This window comes from Podarcis tiliguerta, assembly GCF_965153285.1.
Source record: "Podarcis tiliguerta genome assembly, chromosome: 13".
Classification (NCBI taxonomy): domain Eukaryota; kingdom Metazoa; phylum Chordata; class Lepidosauria; order Squamata; family Lacertidae; genus Podarcis; species Podarcis tiliguerta.
This window is the reverse complement of record NC_139546.1, coordinates 13,608,101-13,625,323: the sequence shown is the minus strand read 5'-3', so window position 1 is coordinate 13,625,323 and position 17,223 is coordinate 13,608,101. Positions and strand designations below refer to the sequence as shown.

At 46.6% G+C, this 17,223-nt stretch overlaps 1 protein-coding gene across 1 annotated transcript; it reads right to left on the bottom strand.

The window, feature by feature from the left end:
• Nucleotides 1-1,123: 1,123 nt before the first annotated feature.
• Nucleotides 1,124-16,170, bottom strand: CWC25 (CWC25 spliceosome associated protein homolog). The gene is made up of 10 exons (XM_083407892.1): nucleotides 16,060-16,170; nucleotides 12,840-13,012; nucleotides 9,987-10,223; nucleotides 8,818-8,887; nucleotides 8,148-8,263; nucleotides 6,412-6,481; nucleotides 6,114-6,277; nucleotides 4,128-4,214; nucleotides 3,297-3,461; nucleotides 1,124-2,110 (listed from the first exon to the last, which is right to left on the bottom strand). Exons 1-10 carry the CDS (start codon nucleotides 16,075-16,077, stop codon nucleotides 1,996-1,998), a joined length of 1,215 nt encoding a protein of 404 aa, XP_083264018.1. The 5' UTR covers nucleotides 16,078-16,170; the 3' UTR covers nucleotides 1,124-1,995.
• Between the last annotated feature and the right edge of the window lie 1,053 nt (nucleotides 16,171-17,223).

The following is a 17,223-nucleotide window of genomic DNA, read 5'->3' as shown; positions in this document are numbered from 1 at the left end:
GTGACCTGGAAGCTCCCTCAGCCAATAAAGCGAGATGAGTGCCGCCACCCCAGAGTCGGCCACGACTGGACCTAATGGTCAGGGGTCCCTTTACCTTTTTAGTTTCTGCCCTCTCTCTTCAATTAGAAGGGAAAATTTTGTGCCATAAGCAATGATAAGTAGATAGTAAAAAATAAATAAATCTCATATTTAGTAGAAATTTCCTGGCACAACAGTTCACACATCTTTACAAATATAGAATAATGTGAAAGGGTAAAAAACCAGGAAGAGTGAGTAGTTTTTCTTCTAAACTGTGCCTTGAGTTGAGGTGCTGGCTGCAGGGTACAGAGAGGCTGCTCCTTCATCCCCTCATATAGCTCTTTGTACCTGTCCCAGGATTGTTTTAAATGCCTTGTGGGTGAGGATAGTCACTGTCCTTGTAAGCAGAGTGTTTTGGGAACATACAGTGGTGCCCCGCAAGACGAATGCCTTGCAAGACGGAAAACCCGCTAGACGAAAGGGTTTTCCGTTTTGGAGGTGCTTCGCAAAACGAATTTGCTATGGGCTTGCTTCGCAAGACGAAAATGTCTTGCGATTCCTCGGGTTTTTTTCCCCTCCCCCCCTTTTCCCCAAGCCCCTAAGCCGCTTAACAGCTGTTAGCTAAGCCACTTGACAGCTGATGGCTAAGCCGCCTAACAGCTGATCTAAGCCGCTTATCAGCTGATCTAAGCCGCTAATAGCCTTTTAGCAGCTAATCCGCTAATCCCATAAGCCTTTAATAGCCGCTAATAGCCTTTTAGCAGCTAATTCGCTAATCCCTTAAGCCTTTAATAGCCGCTAATAGCCGCTAATCCGCTAATGGCCTTGCTTCGCAAGACGAAAAAAACCACAAGACGAAGAGACTGGCGGAACGGATTCTTTTCGTCTTGCGAGGCACCACAGTACTTGACAACCCTCTTTTCACTCTAAAAGGGCCTGTTTCCAAAGCCAGTTGCTACAAAACGGGGATTTGTGTGCTTCCCCAGCCCTGCAATCACCGCACATTCTTCTGCCGTTCCACATGAAACACAACAAAATTTCAAATGACCTGCGAATGCGAACGGCTTATCAAGATAAATCACCACAAAAACGTTAAAACAGCTGCTTAAGAGAAACTGTATCTATTATTCCAGCTGGATTTTATACAAAGATCAGCATTTACACATAACAGACTACACAAAGACGGCTGCCCCATTTGGTCAGGTGTTACTTTTTGTCTATTCTTCAGAAAGCTAAGCTTCACCACTTAGGAAAGTGCATCTCTCTCCACTAAAACGCTTTAAGTAAAATAAAGCCTCGTTTCATGAAAGGCACTCCTGTCTCTACGGTTTTAGGTACCTGGCAACAAAATCCTATTTAAAAGTTGTTTAAAAAATGGACTGGATAGAACACCAGTCTTGGGGGTGGAGGAGAATAACTCAACAAAACAGAAACATAAGCCAAAGGGAAACTATAATCCCCAGCAATCTCCACTTGCGTTACTACATTTTGGATGGGTCCAATGCTCAATAATATCAAGTTATTTAAGAAACCGAAAAGGAATTATGATCAGCCAATAAAATACACGTGGTTTTGGCAGCTGTGCTCCTTATAAGAAGCGATGGCATAATCAGAAGCGAAAGGACCACCTCTTCTTTCTTTCTGTTCCATTCACTGTGGATTCAAATCTCCTCTAGCTGATACCCTCTAGCCTAAATGTTATAGCTCTATGGAGCTTCAAGGCAGGGCCTACCATCCAAAAGCCTTGCCAGGAGTACATCAAACTCTTCCAAAAGTTGACACCCCCCAGGCCTTTACGACATCCTAGTTTGGAAAAAACGACCCTTATAGCAAAGCATCAAAGATAACGTCTTCCTCATGATACCCAGGTATAAGCCCTCTCACACAGTGAGAGGGCAGCTGGCCTGAGCTGTGGAGTTTTTACGAAGGTTTCCCTATCTGGTCCAGTGGTCCGGTGGAGGAAGACAGAAGCAAGTCTCATCTCTGCATGAAGTTTTTTTCCAGGGCTGCCGCTGTCCTTTGGATGGAGTGAATGTTCCTCTTGACCCTGTCTTCAAGGGAAGAGGTTGACGCACTCTCAAGCTTTATGTGGCTGTGGGAAAATTGAGAGAGAAAGAAACGTGATGAGTTGGAAGAAGCAGCCTCCTGCCTTGTACCCCAAGGGTGTTTTCCACCAAAAGGAATTTTAGGCAGGAAGGAAAGAGGTGGAAATGGGCTCAGAAGAGGCAAGGCCTCTTCTTAAACCACATACCAACTGCATATGGTATACTTCCTGAGCCACGTGCAACCCTTACTTTAGTTTCGGAACTGAAATTTTATAGGAACGCGTGAAGGTGTTTAAATCAGACCACTGGTCCATGTAAAAAAAGAAAAAACGAAAAAAAGGTAAGGTAAAGGACCCCTGGACAGTTAAGTCAAAGGTGATGATAGAGTTTCAGCACTCATCTTGCTTTCAGACCAAAGGAGCCGGGGTTTGTCTATAGCTAACTTTCCAGGTAAGGGACGCAGGTGGCGCTGTGGGTTAAACCACAGAGTCTAGGACTTGCTGATCAGAAGGTCAGCGGTTTGAATCCCCGTGATGGGGTGAGCTTCTGTTGCTCGGTCCCTGCTCCTGCCAACCTAACAGTTCGAAAGCACGTCAAAGTGCAAGTAGATAAATAGGTACCGCTCCAGCGGGAAGGTAAACGGCGTTTCCGTGCGCTGCTCTGGTACGCCAGAAGCGGCTTAGTCATGCTGGCCACATGATCCAGAAGCTGTACACCGGCTCCCTCGGGCAATAAAGCGAGATGAGCGCCGCAACCCCAGAGTCGGTCACGACTGGACCTAATGGTCAGGGGTCCCTTTACCTTAACTTTCCAGGTCATGTGGCCAGCACGACTAAACCGTTTCTGGCACAACAGAACACCATGACGGAAACCAGAGCGCACGGAAACGCCATCTACCTTCCCGCCACAGCGATACCTATGTATCTACTTGCACTGGCGTGCTTTCGAACTGCTAGGTTGGCAGGAGCTGGGAAAGAGCAACAGGAGCTCAGCCCATCATGGTGATTTGAACCGCTGACCTTCTGATCGGAAAGCCCAAGAGGCTCAGTGGTTTAGACCACAGCGCCACCCGCATCCATGTAGCCCAGTGACGTCTAATCTTTTGGGCAGTAGTTCTCCAAGGTCTCCCATCACTCAATCCTTTTAACTTGAGGTGCCAGGGACTGAACCCAAAGCACATGCGCAGCTATAGCTCACCCCCCCCCAAGTTTCAGAGGAAGGGAGGAAACTCACTGTATGAACTTCCCATTGCCGTTATCAAGTTTATCCCGTTTGAGCTCTCGCTCCTCTTCTTTTCTGTGTCTGTTCACGTTCTTCGCTCTCTCCTCTTCCCTCCACTTGGCATTGTCCATCATTTCTCGACGTTTTCTCTCCAGCTCTTCTGCAGAGAGTTTTCTCCTAAAGCAGGTCAAATGCAGTTTCAGTCCCAATAGCCTCCAGCACTGGAGCTACAGCAGAATGTTGTAACTTTGATCCGTGCTATCAGATCTGAACACGGTTTGGTCTTTTTTTTTGGTGAGCCAAGGAGAACATGGGTTGATGGGTGGTCATACAAATAGGGTAAATGAAATCAAATCCATTCAAATTCAAATCAAATCCATGCTTAACTGGGGAACTCCAAGCAAATGGATTTCTCTTAGCTACAGCAAACTGCCTCTGGCTACTTGTAGTGTGTCAAGCTCATTTAGAGCACATAGGCAATCTTGAATGTGTCCGGAAATGAAAAGGAAGCCAGGGCAGAGCATGGCACGTGGGCATTAAGGGATCTAGATTTCACAACCACATCAGGATTCTTCTGGTTTTAACCAGGTCTACTGAGTACATTGGACCACCCAGGGCACAGAACTGAAGTCTAAAACCTAAAAAAAGAACATAAGAGCAGCTTTCTGGTCTTCAGCATCCAGGAAGGCGGACTTCAATTAAACACAAAGTGCGGGACTTTGAATATCATCGCCTTGCTTTGCCAATCCATTTTGAGACCTCCTGCATGAAGGATGCAGCCTTCTAGAGCTCTTTCCCTTTCTTCACAATGCACCCCCTGGCGCTGTACCCACTTAAACATACCTTGAGGTCTGTGGTCTTCTATAGACTTCTTGCTTCGGCGAAGGACTCCTGCCTCCCGTTTTTGCCTTCTGTTCCTTGATGTTGTGGCTGCAATTCAGGAAAATCCTTTTTTTATATCCGCCACGAAAATAATGATTTGGTCCCAATGAGTCTTGGACCTATTCCGTTCTCCTGCCCCTTCCCAATCTTGTGCTATTACTATTATTGATTGAATTTGTACAGCACCCTTCATCCGAAGATTACAGGGCAGGTCACAAGATAAAAAGACAAAATGAGAACACAAAATACATAATAAAAAAATGAACAAACCAATATCCCTCTGTCAGGTGGTGGTGTGGTTGCTCGAGAGCAAACAGGCAAGACTCTGACCTGTCTTTTCCAGGCTTTATTATTAGTGCAAACTATTTACAGTGAAGAGCGTCGTTAAGGTCATGTCTGGCTCAGTCGCTAGCAGAATCTGGGAGGGGTTGGTCCTTGTACCTCCTCCAGCATAACAGTCGCGTGACCCCCAGCCTTCTCCTCCCCTCCTTGCGCCGAAACCTACTGTGCAGACTGGGCGCTGGCAAAGGGGTACTTCCCTCCTGTCTGGCTTTCTCAGTCTCGGCGTTGAGGCTCTCCCTAGCATCCCCTGGTCCCACCACCTCCTCCCCACTGGAGGTGGGGCTTTACTCCTCGCCAGAGGAGGAGCTGCTTCACAAGATCTTCGGAAGTTCCCTATAACACAACTGCCCTTCCCCCTCTCGCCTCTGACCTGATGTCAGTTCCCTGACACCCTCCTCCCACAAAAAGGCCACAGAATGTTAATCAGCCAGAGACGTGGTAATAAACTTTTTCTGCCTGGCACCTAAAGATATATACCATATTTTTCGCTCCATAAGACACACTTTTTTCCTCCTAAAAAGTAAGGGGAAATGTCTGTACGTCTTATGGAGTGAATGTGTGGTCCCTGGAGCAAAACTGCCCAGGGGCGAAAAGCAGATCATGCTTTTTTCTTTTTTTGAAAGAGGGAAGTGGGTGTTGAAACAAAGCTGCTGATCGGCAAGCGATTGGGAGGGAGATAAGGCTGCTGGTAAAGGAGCCTGCCAGGTAAAGAAAGGAACTTGCAAGGAGAGGAGACAGGAATACTAAAAACAAGCAATGAGGAGAGAAATTAGAAGAAAAGGAGGAGCAAAAAACTGCTCCAGCTAAGGAAAATACATTAAGGCAAACAAGAGGGAAGGGGGTATTGAAAGGAAGCAGCTGATCAGCAAGCAATCAGGAGGGAGATAAGGGACTCTAGCGATAAAGGAGGCTGCCTAGGAGGGGGGAGGTAAAAGCCCATGGATCCTCAGGATTTTTGTGTTGGGTCACCGCAAATTCACCATCAGACCACACAGCATGTCCATGGCTACAGCCTGCACCCAAAAAAACACGCATCCACTGTTTCGTGGGGCTGCAATGGTGCAAACACATGGTTACAAAGCACGGATCCACAAGGATCCTCAGGATTTTTGCATTGGGCTACCCCAAACTCACCGTCGAATCACATATCATGTCTGTGGCCACAGCATGAACCACAAAAATCATACATCCAGTGTTTCGTTCAGAATATCTTTTTTCTTGTTTTCCTCCTCTAAAAACTAGATGTGTCTTATTGCCAGGTGCATCTTATGGAGCGAAAAATACGGTAGTGAAGGCGCCTGGCAAGCCTCCCTGGGGAGAACATTTCACAAGCAGGGAGCCATGGCAAAAATGGCCCCTTCTTCTGCTGCCACTCTCTGGACCTCTCGCGGAGGAGACACACAAAGAAGGGTCTCAGGTGATGAACACAGTGTGGGTGAGACATATGCTGGAGATGGGATTATCTCCCTTCAAGTACACTCAGAGCCCATTCTGCTTTCTCATGACACTCCACCACAAGCAAATGATTTTAAGCAAGAAATAGCCTGGCTTCCATAGCACTATCAATAGGCACCCAGCAACAGCTGCCCCCATCTCCTTGCTTACTGTTTATTGTGCCTAGGTGACCTTGACCTCCTGCGGCTGCTCAGCTCCGCCTCGTAAGCGTTCTTCTTGCCAGACGTCCTCTCTGGCGACAGGCCATGGCTCTTCGACCCAGAACTCTGTTGGACCTTGTGGCCAGATGTGCTTTCGCGGCCGGCGTTTTGGATCTGAAATGGGAGAAAGGTGCGACTGGTGATGGAGGTAACCATGCTTGCCCGCCGTGGTCTTCACCCCTTCCATTCTGCTCACTGTAAATGCTACCCCAGGGGGGAAGTCTTAAGGGTAGACAGCTTGGGCGTACCTGCAAGCCATACCCGGGTATTTTGGGGTGAAGGGGCTCCGAGGAAAAGCGATCCGTTTTCTCCCGTGACCTAAAGCAAAAGACAAAAGCAACATTTATGCCAGCCTCTTTGTCAGCCTGGTTATTACTGAACCTCTCCAGGTGGTCTGATAGCTACGGAGCCTAGGGAGCTAAGGTAAAGGGATCCCTGACTATTAGGTCTAGCTGTGGCTAACTCTAGGGTTGCAGTGCTCATCTCGCTTTATTGGCCAAGGGAGCCAGCATATAGCTTCCAGGTCACGTGGCCAGCATGACAAAGCCACTTTTGGCGAACCAGAGCAACGCACGGAAACAGCGTTTACCTTCCCGCTGGAGCGGTACCTATTTATCTACTTGCACTTTGACGTGCTTTTGAACTGCTAGTTTGGCAGGAGAAGGAACCGAGGAACAGGAGCTAACCTCGTTGCGGGGATGCGAACTACCAACCTTCTGATAGGCAAGTCCTAGGTTCTGTGGTTTAACCCACAGCGCCACCCGCATCCCAGAGCTCTGTGGTTTACATGGCACCTACCGCATTTTTCGCCCTATAGGGTGCACTGGCCCATAGGGCGCACCTAGTTTTTTTTTGGGGGGGGGAAATAAAGGGGGAAAAAATATTTCCCCCCCAGGCACGGGGCTGGTGCGGGGGAAGCCCGAACTTCCCCCGACCCCAGCCCCCAGAACAGGCTGCTATCCGCAAGCCTTGGGAGCCTGGCGGGAACTCCCGCCGGGCTCCCCAGGCTTGCGGATATCTGCCCGAAGTCCGCTGCTCAATGCGCCCCAGGCTTCGGGATGCAGGCTGCTATCTGCAAGGGCTCCCAAGGCTTGCAGAGAGCTGCTCGAAGCCTGGGGTGTGCCCCTGCTCGCTCCCCAGGTTTCAGGCTGCAGGTGCGCACCGACCCCTCTCGCTCTCCAGGCTTCAGCAAAAGCCTGCATTCGCCCCATAGGACACACACACATTTCCCCTTCATTTTTGGAGGGGAAAAGGTGCATCCTATAGGGCGAAAAATACGGTAATTCTGAATGCCTAACCTGTAGACACCAAGCCTTGTCAAGAAATCCAGGCTAACAGATAGACAAGGGGAAGGAAAACAAGGCAAGCCTGGCAGCAGGAATCTCCCTGGGGATCCAACAAATTGCCTGAGGCAGGAGAAAGATGTACAAGTGCGTAGGCTTGAAAAGGAGGCGCCTCTGCCCCCGACAAGGACATTTCTGAAGGGAGAAAGGAAACTGTTCTGCCTGTCATCACTTTAGCAGATACTGAATATCCACTGCTGCTTCACGGGCAAAGTAGGTTCAAGTCCTGTCTCTGCAGTTGTGGGCAAATCACTCTCTCCTTTCCTCCTTTATCGACATTGAAAGGAGTGACACAGCCCTACCTCACAAGACCAACTCAACCAAGAGTGGAAAATACGTTGCTAATTAAGAACAGGAAATGAGTGTTGAACAAGGTCGCACTGCGTATAAGAAGAAGAGTTTGGATTTGATATCCCGCTTTATCACTACCCGAAGGAGTCTCAAAGCGGCTAACATTCTCCTTTCCCTTCCTCCCCCACAACAAACACTCTGTGAGGTGAGTGGGGCTGAGAGACTTCAGAGAAGTGTGACTGGCCCAAGGTCACCCAGCAGCTGCATGTGGAGGAGCGGGGAAGCGAACCAGGTTCACCAGATTACGAGTCTACCGCTCTTAACCACTACACCACACTGGCTAAACGTACTTGGCTTTTGCCTGTTCGTCTTCGCTGCTGCTGGGGCTGTGGTGCTTGTGCTTCTTGTGCTTCTTCTTCTTATCTTTCTTCTTCTTTTTCTTCTTCTTCTCCAAACTGCTTTGCAACTGGGGGTGGGGGAAGGAGAAAGGTGCCAGCTCCGTATCAAACGAACGTAGTGATTTATAATGCAGTTCTACCCCGTGAAGGCTTTTTCCCAAAGACTTTTTCCCACCACCTCTCTTTGTCCTATTCTGCATTAGATAAAGTTGGAATAATTACCTCCCGATAATATACGGGTGAGAATTGCTGCTCCAACCGTAATCAGGCATTGGAAAGGGGGCGGGGTGGAAAGCCACCCTTCCCTGTCCATGTCTGTTAAACCACCTTGGTTGTGAGCACACAATTAAAAGATGAAGGTTACATTTATCCTCAATACATTTATATCAGCACCAATATATTGCCGATTAAATCAGCACCAATGTAATGCCAGACTCCAGGCCTTCACACCTAAACATTTCAAGCCTTGGAATTAAAATGCTATTTCCCCCCACCCCAAAGGCAAGAGGACATTGTACATGTTAATCCTTGCTATAAGGATTTGTTACAGACAATAGCACAATTCTATGCACGTCCCATAGAATATTAGCTAAGGGTACATAGGATCGCAGCCTTAACATACCAGTTCTTTGATCTTCTTCATTTTTACAGGGTTGTTCAGAACTTCACGCTTCTTCTCTTCCTCCCTCTTCCTAAATAACATTAAAAACCGGGGGTGGGGAGAGATTTCAAGGTTATGATGAGATTTCCCCATGCACAGCACTGTTATCCCAGCATTGCAATGAAACCTAACTGCAAGGTTCGCGTCACTGCAAGTTTCTGCGATGTAACGTAATGTCTCAGCTTTACATTTTTCTTACACCTTTGTCTTACTAGAAAAGTAAAGGGACCCCTGACCGTTGGGGTTCAGTTGTGGATGACTCTGGGGTTGCGGCACTCATCTCACTTTACTGGCCAAGGGAGCCGGGGTACAGTTTTTCCGGGTCACGTGGCCAGCATGACTAAGCCGCTTCTGGCGAACCAGAGCAGCGCCTGGAAATGCCATTTACCTTCCCGCAGGAATGGTACCCATTTATCTACTTGCACTTTGACATGCTTTCGAACTGATAGGTTGGCAGGAGCAGGGACAGAGCAACGGGAGCTCACCCCGTTGCGGGGATTTGAACCACCGACCTTCTGATCGGCAAGCCCTAGGCTCTGTGGTTTAGACCACAGCTACTACTGGCCTTTTAAAGCCACTTTTGGGAATTTTTAGCAAGGTAAAAAAAATCCCACTTTAAATAAATACAGTGGTGCCCCACAAGACGAATGCCTCGCAAGACGGAAAACCCGCTAGATGAAAGGGTTTTCCGTTTTCAGAGGTGCTTCGCAGGACGAATTTCTCTATGGGCTTGCTTCGCAAGACGAAAATGTCTTGCGATTCTTGAGGGGTTTTTTCGCTCCCCACCCCCTTTTTCTAAGGCGCTAAGCTGCTAATAGCCCTTTAGCATCTAATCGGCTAATCCCTTAAGCCTTTAATAGCCGCTAATAGCCGCTAAACCGCTAATAGCGCTAATAGGGTTGCTTCACAAGACGAAAAAACCGCTAGACGAAGAGACTCGCGGAACGGATTCTTTTCGTCTTGCAAGGCACCACTGTACATATTAAAGTGGGGAACTGGTGACACTAATGAAAACAATACGTCGTCGTTCTCCCACTGCATGGTCACACTAAAAAGGCCTTGATTCCCCTGTACTTTACAAAACTTAAGAGCACCAACTGGTTCCATATAAAGCTAAATATCTTTGCTACCTTATCATGAACAGCGGGTCTTCTCGGATCTTGCTGGCCATATCCAAGGCAGAGTTGGCACCTGCAGGGGCAAAGATGGAGCCTGGCAGAAGGCCGGTCTCAGAGGAGCAGCCTGTTTCCTTGTCCTCCATGGTCTCAAAGACGTATTTGTCAACTGGGCGGCCCATAAGGTATTCATCTCTGTTCACCATGCCTCCTGGTCCTTGGTACATCCACTCCAGCTTCTCATCTTTTTTCCTAATTCATTGGCAGAAAAGGACATTAAACATATTTTTCAGACCAAGTGGGTGGGAGCTGAGAGAAAGCAAAAGATGTCTCCTCTACAACAGAAGCATTTCTCAAACTGTTATACTGAGTAGCCGACGGAAGGTGAAACAGATCTGGGGGTAATTTTAAACTTTCTAAAATACGTTTATGTGCCTATGCTTTGTTTAGAAATAGCGCAAGTTAGAAACAGAAATAAAGACACAGGCAAACATATATACACAAGTCAGTGTTAGATATTACTGAACAATATAACACAACACGATGGCAAATAACAATGGCACTAAACACTATTTATAAACTAATAGAAATGATCAGAAATTACAACCAAAGTCTCTAAATCTTCCTCAACAGTCACGGTAGAATAATTCAAAAGTTCAATCTATACATAATCTGTCACCAAATATCGCCGGAATTCAAAAATTCAGTGACTACAGTATCATATGAGCACTGATCCAGAGCATATTTTTTACAGTGTTTAAATTTGCTTACATGTAAGATTGGCTTGTTAAGAAATTTAACTGCATCCTTCTCATATTAACTCTTACAAGTCTGGCTGATGAAGCATTGATCAAGATTGGCTGATGAAGCATTGAACAAAACAGATTGGTTATCCGGAAACTCCATTCCGGTGATATTTGGTGACAGATTATGTATATATCGAACTTTTGAATTATTCTACCGCGACTGGTGAGGAAGATTTAGAGACTTTGGTTGTAATTTCTGATCATTTGTATTAGTCTATAAGTAGTGTTTAGTGCCATTGTTCTTGGCCATCGTGTTGTGTTCTATTGTTTAGCTTGTCTATATTGCAACACAAGGGTTTGTGTACGGATTAGTGTTAGAAATTAGCCAGGCACCAGGTGCATTTTGCTACTGGCACTGGTCCAACTGCTATTTTTTTCAGCAGGGATTGACCGGAAATCGGTTCCGGCACCTCTCAGGTGGGCGTCATTGCCATTCCAAGAGAACGAGGATGGCAATCTTGGTGAGTTCTGGCACCCCTTTTTCTAGAAAAATAGCACTGTTGCGACCACATGGGAGATCTCTGGATGCCAGACTGATAACTGACATTTCCATCTGGCTGGCCCCTCCAGTTTTCTTAACAGGCATGCAGAAGAGCTTGTTTAATGCATTTATATCCCACCTTTTTCTCCAAGTACAGGGTTCACCCCCCCCCAGTTAATCCCTAAAACGACCTTTTGAGGTAGGTTAAGAGGCTGGGACTGGCCCAAGGTCACCCAGTCAGCTTCATGACTGAGTAGGGATTTGAACCCCAATATTCCAGTGTACTGGTTAAGAACAGTAGACTCGTAATCTGGTGAACTGGGTTTGCTTCCCCGCTCCTCCACATGCAGCTGCTGGGTGACCTTGGGCTAGTCACACTTCTCTGAAGTCTCTCAGCCCCACTCACCTCACAGAGTGTTTGTTGTGGGGGAGGAAGGGAAAGGAGATTATTAGCCGCTTTGAGACTCCTTAGGGTAGTAATAAAGCGGGATATCAAATCCAAACTCTTCTTCGTCTACTGGTCCAACGCTCTAACCATTACACCACACTGGCTTCCCCGAGTACTTCTGTTATGGGGCTGCTATATACGTTAAGTGGGTAAATAGATATAGGGAAAGCAAAACGTCACTTAGACAGGGATCTGAAATATTTTCCTTGAGGCTTGAATTTGTTTTATTCTGCATTGACGTTTCAATGTGTTGTAAAGCACTCTGAGATGTTTTCCTTTAAAATATAAAGCAGTATAGAAATGAAATGAATAGAAATAATAAGCCTCATTTGGGGGGGGGGAGGTGCCTGGCTCACCGTATTTTTCGCTCTATAAGACGCACTAGACCATAAGACGCGCCTAGTTTTTGGAGGAGGAAAACAAGAAAAAAAATATTCTGAATCCCAAAAGCCAGAACAGCAAGAGGAATCTGGCTTCTGGGATAGCCTCTTGCTGTTCTGGCTTCTGGAATAGCCACACAAAGCCTCTTCAGAGCAGCGAGATGAAAGCTCCCCCTGCCCGGGAGAGGCTGCGTGTGGCTAAGTCAGAAGCCAGGACAGCAAGTGGGATCGCCTGGCAGCGGGAGGAAGGCTCCCCCAAGAGCCACGCTCCCTTTAAAGAGTGCGTGGAGCGTGTTTGCTGCTCTTGGGGGCTTTTCCCCAAGGAGGGAGGACGGGACTGATGGGCTGCCCTTCTCCCTCCTCGGGGAAAAGCGCCCAAGAGCCGCACACACGCTCCACGCAGCTCTTTAAAGGGAGCGCTGAGCAGAGCCTCCCACCTGCATTCGCTCCATAAGACGCACACACATTTCCCCTTACTTTTTAGGAGGGGAAAAGTGTGTCTTATAGAGTGAAAAATACAGTATATATATATATATATCTGAGTTTCTGACCCTGAACAAGTATAATTTCACTCCAAGTTTTCCCCAAAGAACCTGAGAAACCATCATCCTATGAGGCTGTTTCTACTAACTGATTCATATTTCTGTGGCGTTTTGGTTACCAGTGTAGCTGCTTGGAGAAGAAATGCTAAGCATCTGCTCAATTTTAAGCCCTAAATATGCCTGTTGACCAAGGAAATCCTGCCCAACATACTTGACGGCCCCCACGTCCTCCGCATAGCGCTGCATTTCCTCCCGCGCTCGTTCTTCATGTAACTCCCGCTGCAGCTCCTCGATTTTCTTCCGTTCGGCTTCATGCTTCTGTTCTGCCTTCCAAACTTTCTCCACATTACGCAGGGTTTGTGGGTGCCAGCTTTTCTTGAGGTTCTGCGAACAGGAATGAGACCCTTGAATTGAGGTACATAATAATAATAATAATATATTATTTATACCCTGCCCATCTGGCTGGGTTTCCCCAGCCACTCTGGACGGCTTCCAACAAAGTACAGTGGCACCTCAGGTTACATACGCTTCAGATTGCAGACGCTTCAGGTTAGAGACTCCGCTAACCCAGAAAAAGTGCTTCGGGTTAAGAACTTTGCTTCAGGATGAGAACAAAAATCGTGCTCTGGCGGTGCAGCGGCAGCAGGAGGCCCCATTAGCTAAAGTGGTGCTTCAGGTTAAGAACAGTTTCAGGTTAAGAACGGACCTCCAGAACAAATTAAGTACTTAACCCGAGGTACCACTGTATTAAAATACAGTAGTCTGTTAAACATTAAAAGGTTCCCTAAAGAGGGCTGCCTTCAGATGTCTTCTAAAAGTCTGGTAGTTGTTGTTCTCTTTGACATCTGGTGGGAGGGCATTCCACAGGGCGGGTGCCACTACCGAGAAGGCCCTCTGCCTGGTTCCCTGTAACTTGGCACAACAGGTGATAAGCTTTCCCTTGCAAATGGTGTACCAAAACAGCAAACACTGCCAGGAACAGTAAGGGGAAAGAAAACATTGACGTGCAGGTTTCTCCCAATTCATGAGTGGCAGGAATGACCCTTGCTATCGTTTTTAATATTCTGTTGGGAGCTGCTCAAAGTTGCTGGGGAGGCTTGGCCAGATGGGTGAGGAATAAGTAGCAATAATAAGAAGAAGAAGAAAAAGAAGCAGCAGCAGCAGCAATATTATTAATAATAATATTATTATTAATAATAATAATAATAATAATATTTACACTGACTGGCAGCTGGTATCTAGGGTTCCCGACAGGACGCATTCCCAGCCCCAGCTGGAGCTGCCAGAGCTTTCACACACACACACAAATTTAAGCAACTGAATATTGATACAATTAAAACAAGAGTTTTAATTCCATCAATATTCAATTGTGCTTTAATGATTGCTGTCTCTTTTAGCATTTCTTATTTTTATCTGTAAGTTGCTTTGACTCCTGTCAGGGAAAAAGCAGGGGCGCAGTATTAATAAATATATAATAACAACAAGTAAGCTGGCATAGCTCAGTTGGTACAGCAGGAGACTCTTCACCTCAGGGTCATGGGTTATTGCCAGAATTGGGCAAAAGATTCCTGCCTTGCACGGGGTTGGACTAGATGACCCTCGTGGTACCTTCCAACTCTACAATTCTAAGATCCTATTATTCTAACCTGGGGAATTCTAAAAGCAAGGCAGACCACCACCATCGTTTTGTTTTTATGCCACCCTTCCATAGTTAGAAACAATAGCAAGAACGTTACTTGCCCAAAAATGGAAAGAAGAAAAAGTACCAGCAAAAGAAGAATGGAAACAAAAACTTAAGGAATATGCAGAAATGGCAGAACTTATCGGGAAAATAAGAAATCAAGATAACAAACTTTTTATAAAAGAATGGAAATGGTTTGTTGAATATTTACAAATAAACTGTAAACAGATAAGAACATTGGCAGGATTATTCAAATAACCTGCAGTTTTATGTGTATATATTTAAAGCAGATGAGTAAATTTGGATAAATGAGCAAATATAGTTTTTGAGTAAATGAGTTAATTTGGATATGCAGAAGATATTAAAAATAAATTTAAGGAACCGCAGAAAAAGGGGGATGTAATAATAATAATAATTTATTATTTATAAGCCGCCCATCTAGCTGGGTTTCCCCGGCCACTCTGGGCGGCTCCCAACAGAATATTAAAAACACGATAAAACATCAACCATTAAACATTTCCCTAAACAGGGCTGCCTTCAGATGTCTTCTAAAAGTCAGATACAGTAGTTGTTTATTTCCTTGACATCTGATGGGAGGACATTCCACAGGGTGGGCACCACTACCGAGAAGGCCCTTTGCCTGGTTCCCTGTAACCTCACTTCTTGCAATGAGGGAACTGTCAGAAGGCCCTCGGAGCTAGACCTCAGTGTCCGGGCTGAACAATGGGGGTGGAGACGCTCCTTCAGGTATGCTGGGCCAAGGCCTTTAAAGGCTTTAAAGGTCAGCACCAACACTTTGAATTGTGCCCGGAAATGTACTGGGAGCCAATGTAGGTCTTTTAGGACCAGTGTTATAATGTCTCGGCGGCCACTCCCAGCCACCAGTCCAGCTGCTGCGTTCTGGATTAGTTGCAGTTTCTGGGTCACCTTCAAAGGTAGCCCCACGTAGAGCGCATTGCAGTAGTCCAAGCGGGAGATAACTAGAGCATGCACCACTCTGGCATCAAGTCAAGTTATGATATGTTAAAATGCATATAAAATTATTGAAATGTATAAAATTGAAAATCATAAATAAAATACATTAAAGTACAGTGGTACCTCGGGTTAAGAACTTAATTCGTTCTGGAGGTCCGTTCTTAACCTGAAACTGTTCTTAACCTGAAGCACCACTTTAGCTAATGCGGCCTCCCGCTGCCGCCGCGCTGCCAGAGCACGTTTTCTGTTCTCATCCTGAAGCAAAGTTCTTAACGCGAGGTACTATTTCTGGGTTAGCGGAGTCTGTAACCTGAAGTGTCTGTAACCTGAAGCGTCTGTAACCCGAGGTGCCACTGTAATAATAAAGGCAACTTACAACATGAAAAGATTTAGATAATTACACACAAGACAAAAGCAGGTGATCTGTGACCCAGTGTGAACGCCTAGCGCCTTACAATAACACCCTCCTTCCCTTTCAAAGCTGGGTCCGTCCCGTCCCCCCCGTCCGTCCCCCCCGTATCTGAGCGTTGGCCGCCAGGACCTTCGCAGGTGCTTTGCATCATAGACTCAGAACTGTAGAGTCGGAAGGGACACCCGGGGGTCATCCTGTCTGGCCCCTGAAAAACCAACACAAAACCCCACAACACTTCAGTGCTTCCACTGGGGCTCGAACTTCCCACACCACCCTTGTCAACAGCTCTCAGCTTTTTGGGGGGGAAGAACTACCCCCAGTGTCCTCCCCCCACCCTCTTCTCCCCCCCACCCCCGTCCTTACCAGGTCGCCTCCCCCCATGTCGACTGCGGAGGAGGCCGCGCCGTCCGATTGCTTCTTCGCCGCTTTCCCCTTCCGTTCTCTTCTTCAGCCGTCGCGGCGTGATGACGTCGCACAACTCTTTCCCCCCGCCCACCCCGCCTCCAGTTCTCTTCTTCGGCCGTCGCGGCGTGATGACGTCGCACAACTCTTTCCCCCAGCCCACCCCGCCTGCAGGAAATCGAACCTGCGCTTTCGGCCGCAAGGTGGCTCTAAAGGACACACGCGCCTATACAGAGGCATTTCTGAGGGTTGGGCTAGATGACCCCGGGGATCCCTACCGTTCTGATTCTATCAATTCTAGGCGCATAACTCTTTCTGTTTCCCTCTCTCTTGCTTTCTTCCTCACTGTCGTTTCTGGTTGTGCAGTTGAAATTGCCAGCAGCAAAAAGGAGGGTTTTTCTCTTTTTTTAAGCAGTAAGTGGTGTATAAACTTTATGAAATAAATAAATGCCAAAGTACAATATAATAACAATCGAAGTCAAATTATATGGGTAGATATTATTATAATATGATATAATTGGTGCTTTTTTCTGGGGGGGACACAGGGGGACGCATACCGCTAAACATTTTGTGAATCTAGCAAGAGCAGAAACTACAAAAATAAAAATTAGTTTCTTCTCTAGCACAGTGAATCGTCAGTTCCGTTGCTACCCCCTTTTATTCATTTACTGTATTTATTTTCCCCCATTTGAAGTATAAGATGGTGGTTTTCTTGAGTCAAAATGAGAGTACCCCTAAACTTTTTTTAAAGAAAAAAGTAAATATAATATAAATATAAATATCTGCCCATATTATTTCTGGTCCGTGGACTTTTATTGGAATTTTACTTTTATTGTTATGTTGCCTTTCTCACTGTGTGTACCAAAAGCGTGTGCTAGAGGGGGTCCTGCTTTGAGCCCCTTCCCCAGTCTTTGCGTCAGCTCAGGCCTGATAAGGAAAGAAGGCTTTTCTGTCCCAGCATCCAGTTTCCAACAGTGGCGGGGAACCACACAAGCAGGGCATACTGCTACCCTCTTGAAATGACCATGCTGCAAGATCTGGACTCCCTCCATGCAGACTGAAGGTGCAAACAGGAGAATAAACCCTAATTCTTAAAGCTACAACAGTCTCTGCCGCATCTCAATT

Coding starts and splice junctions, on each gene's coding strand:
- CWC25 (XM_083407892.1), bottom strand. Junction 10,224..12,839: donor GAGGACGTGGGGGCCGTCAA/GTATGTTGGGCA, acceptor CCAATGAATTAG/GAAAAAAGATGAGAAGCTGG. Junction 4,215..6,113: donor TCACCTAGGCACAATAAACA/GTAAGCAAGGAG, acceptor CCTGAATTGCAG/CCACAACATCAAGGAACAGA.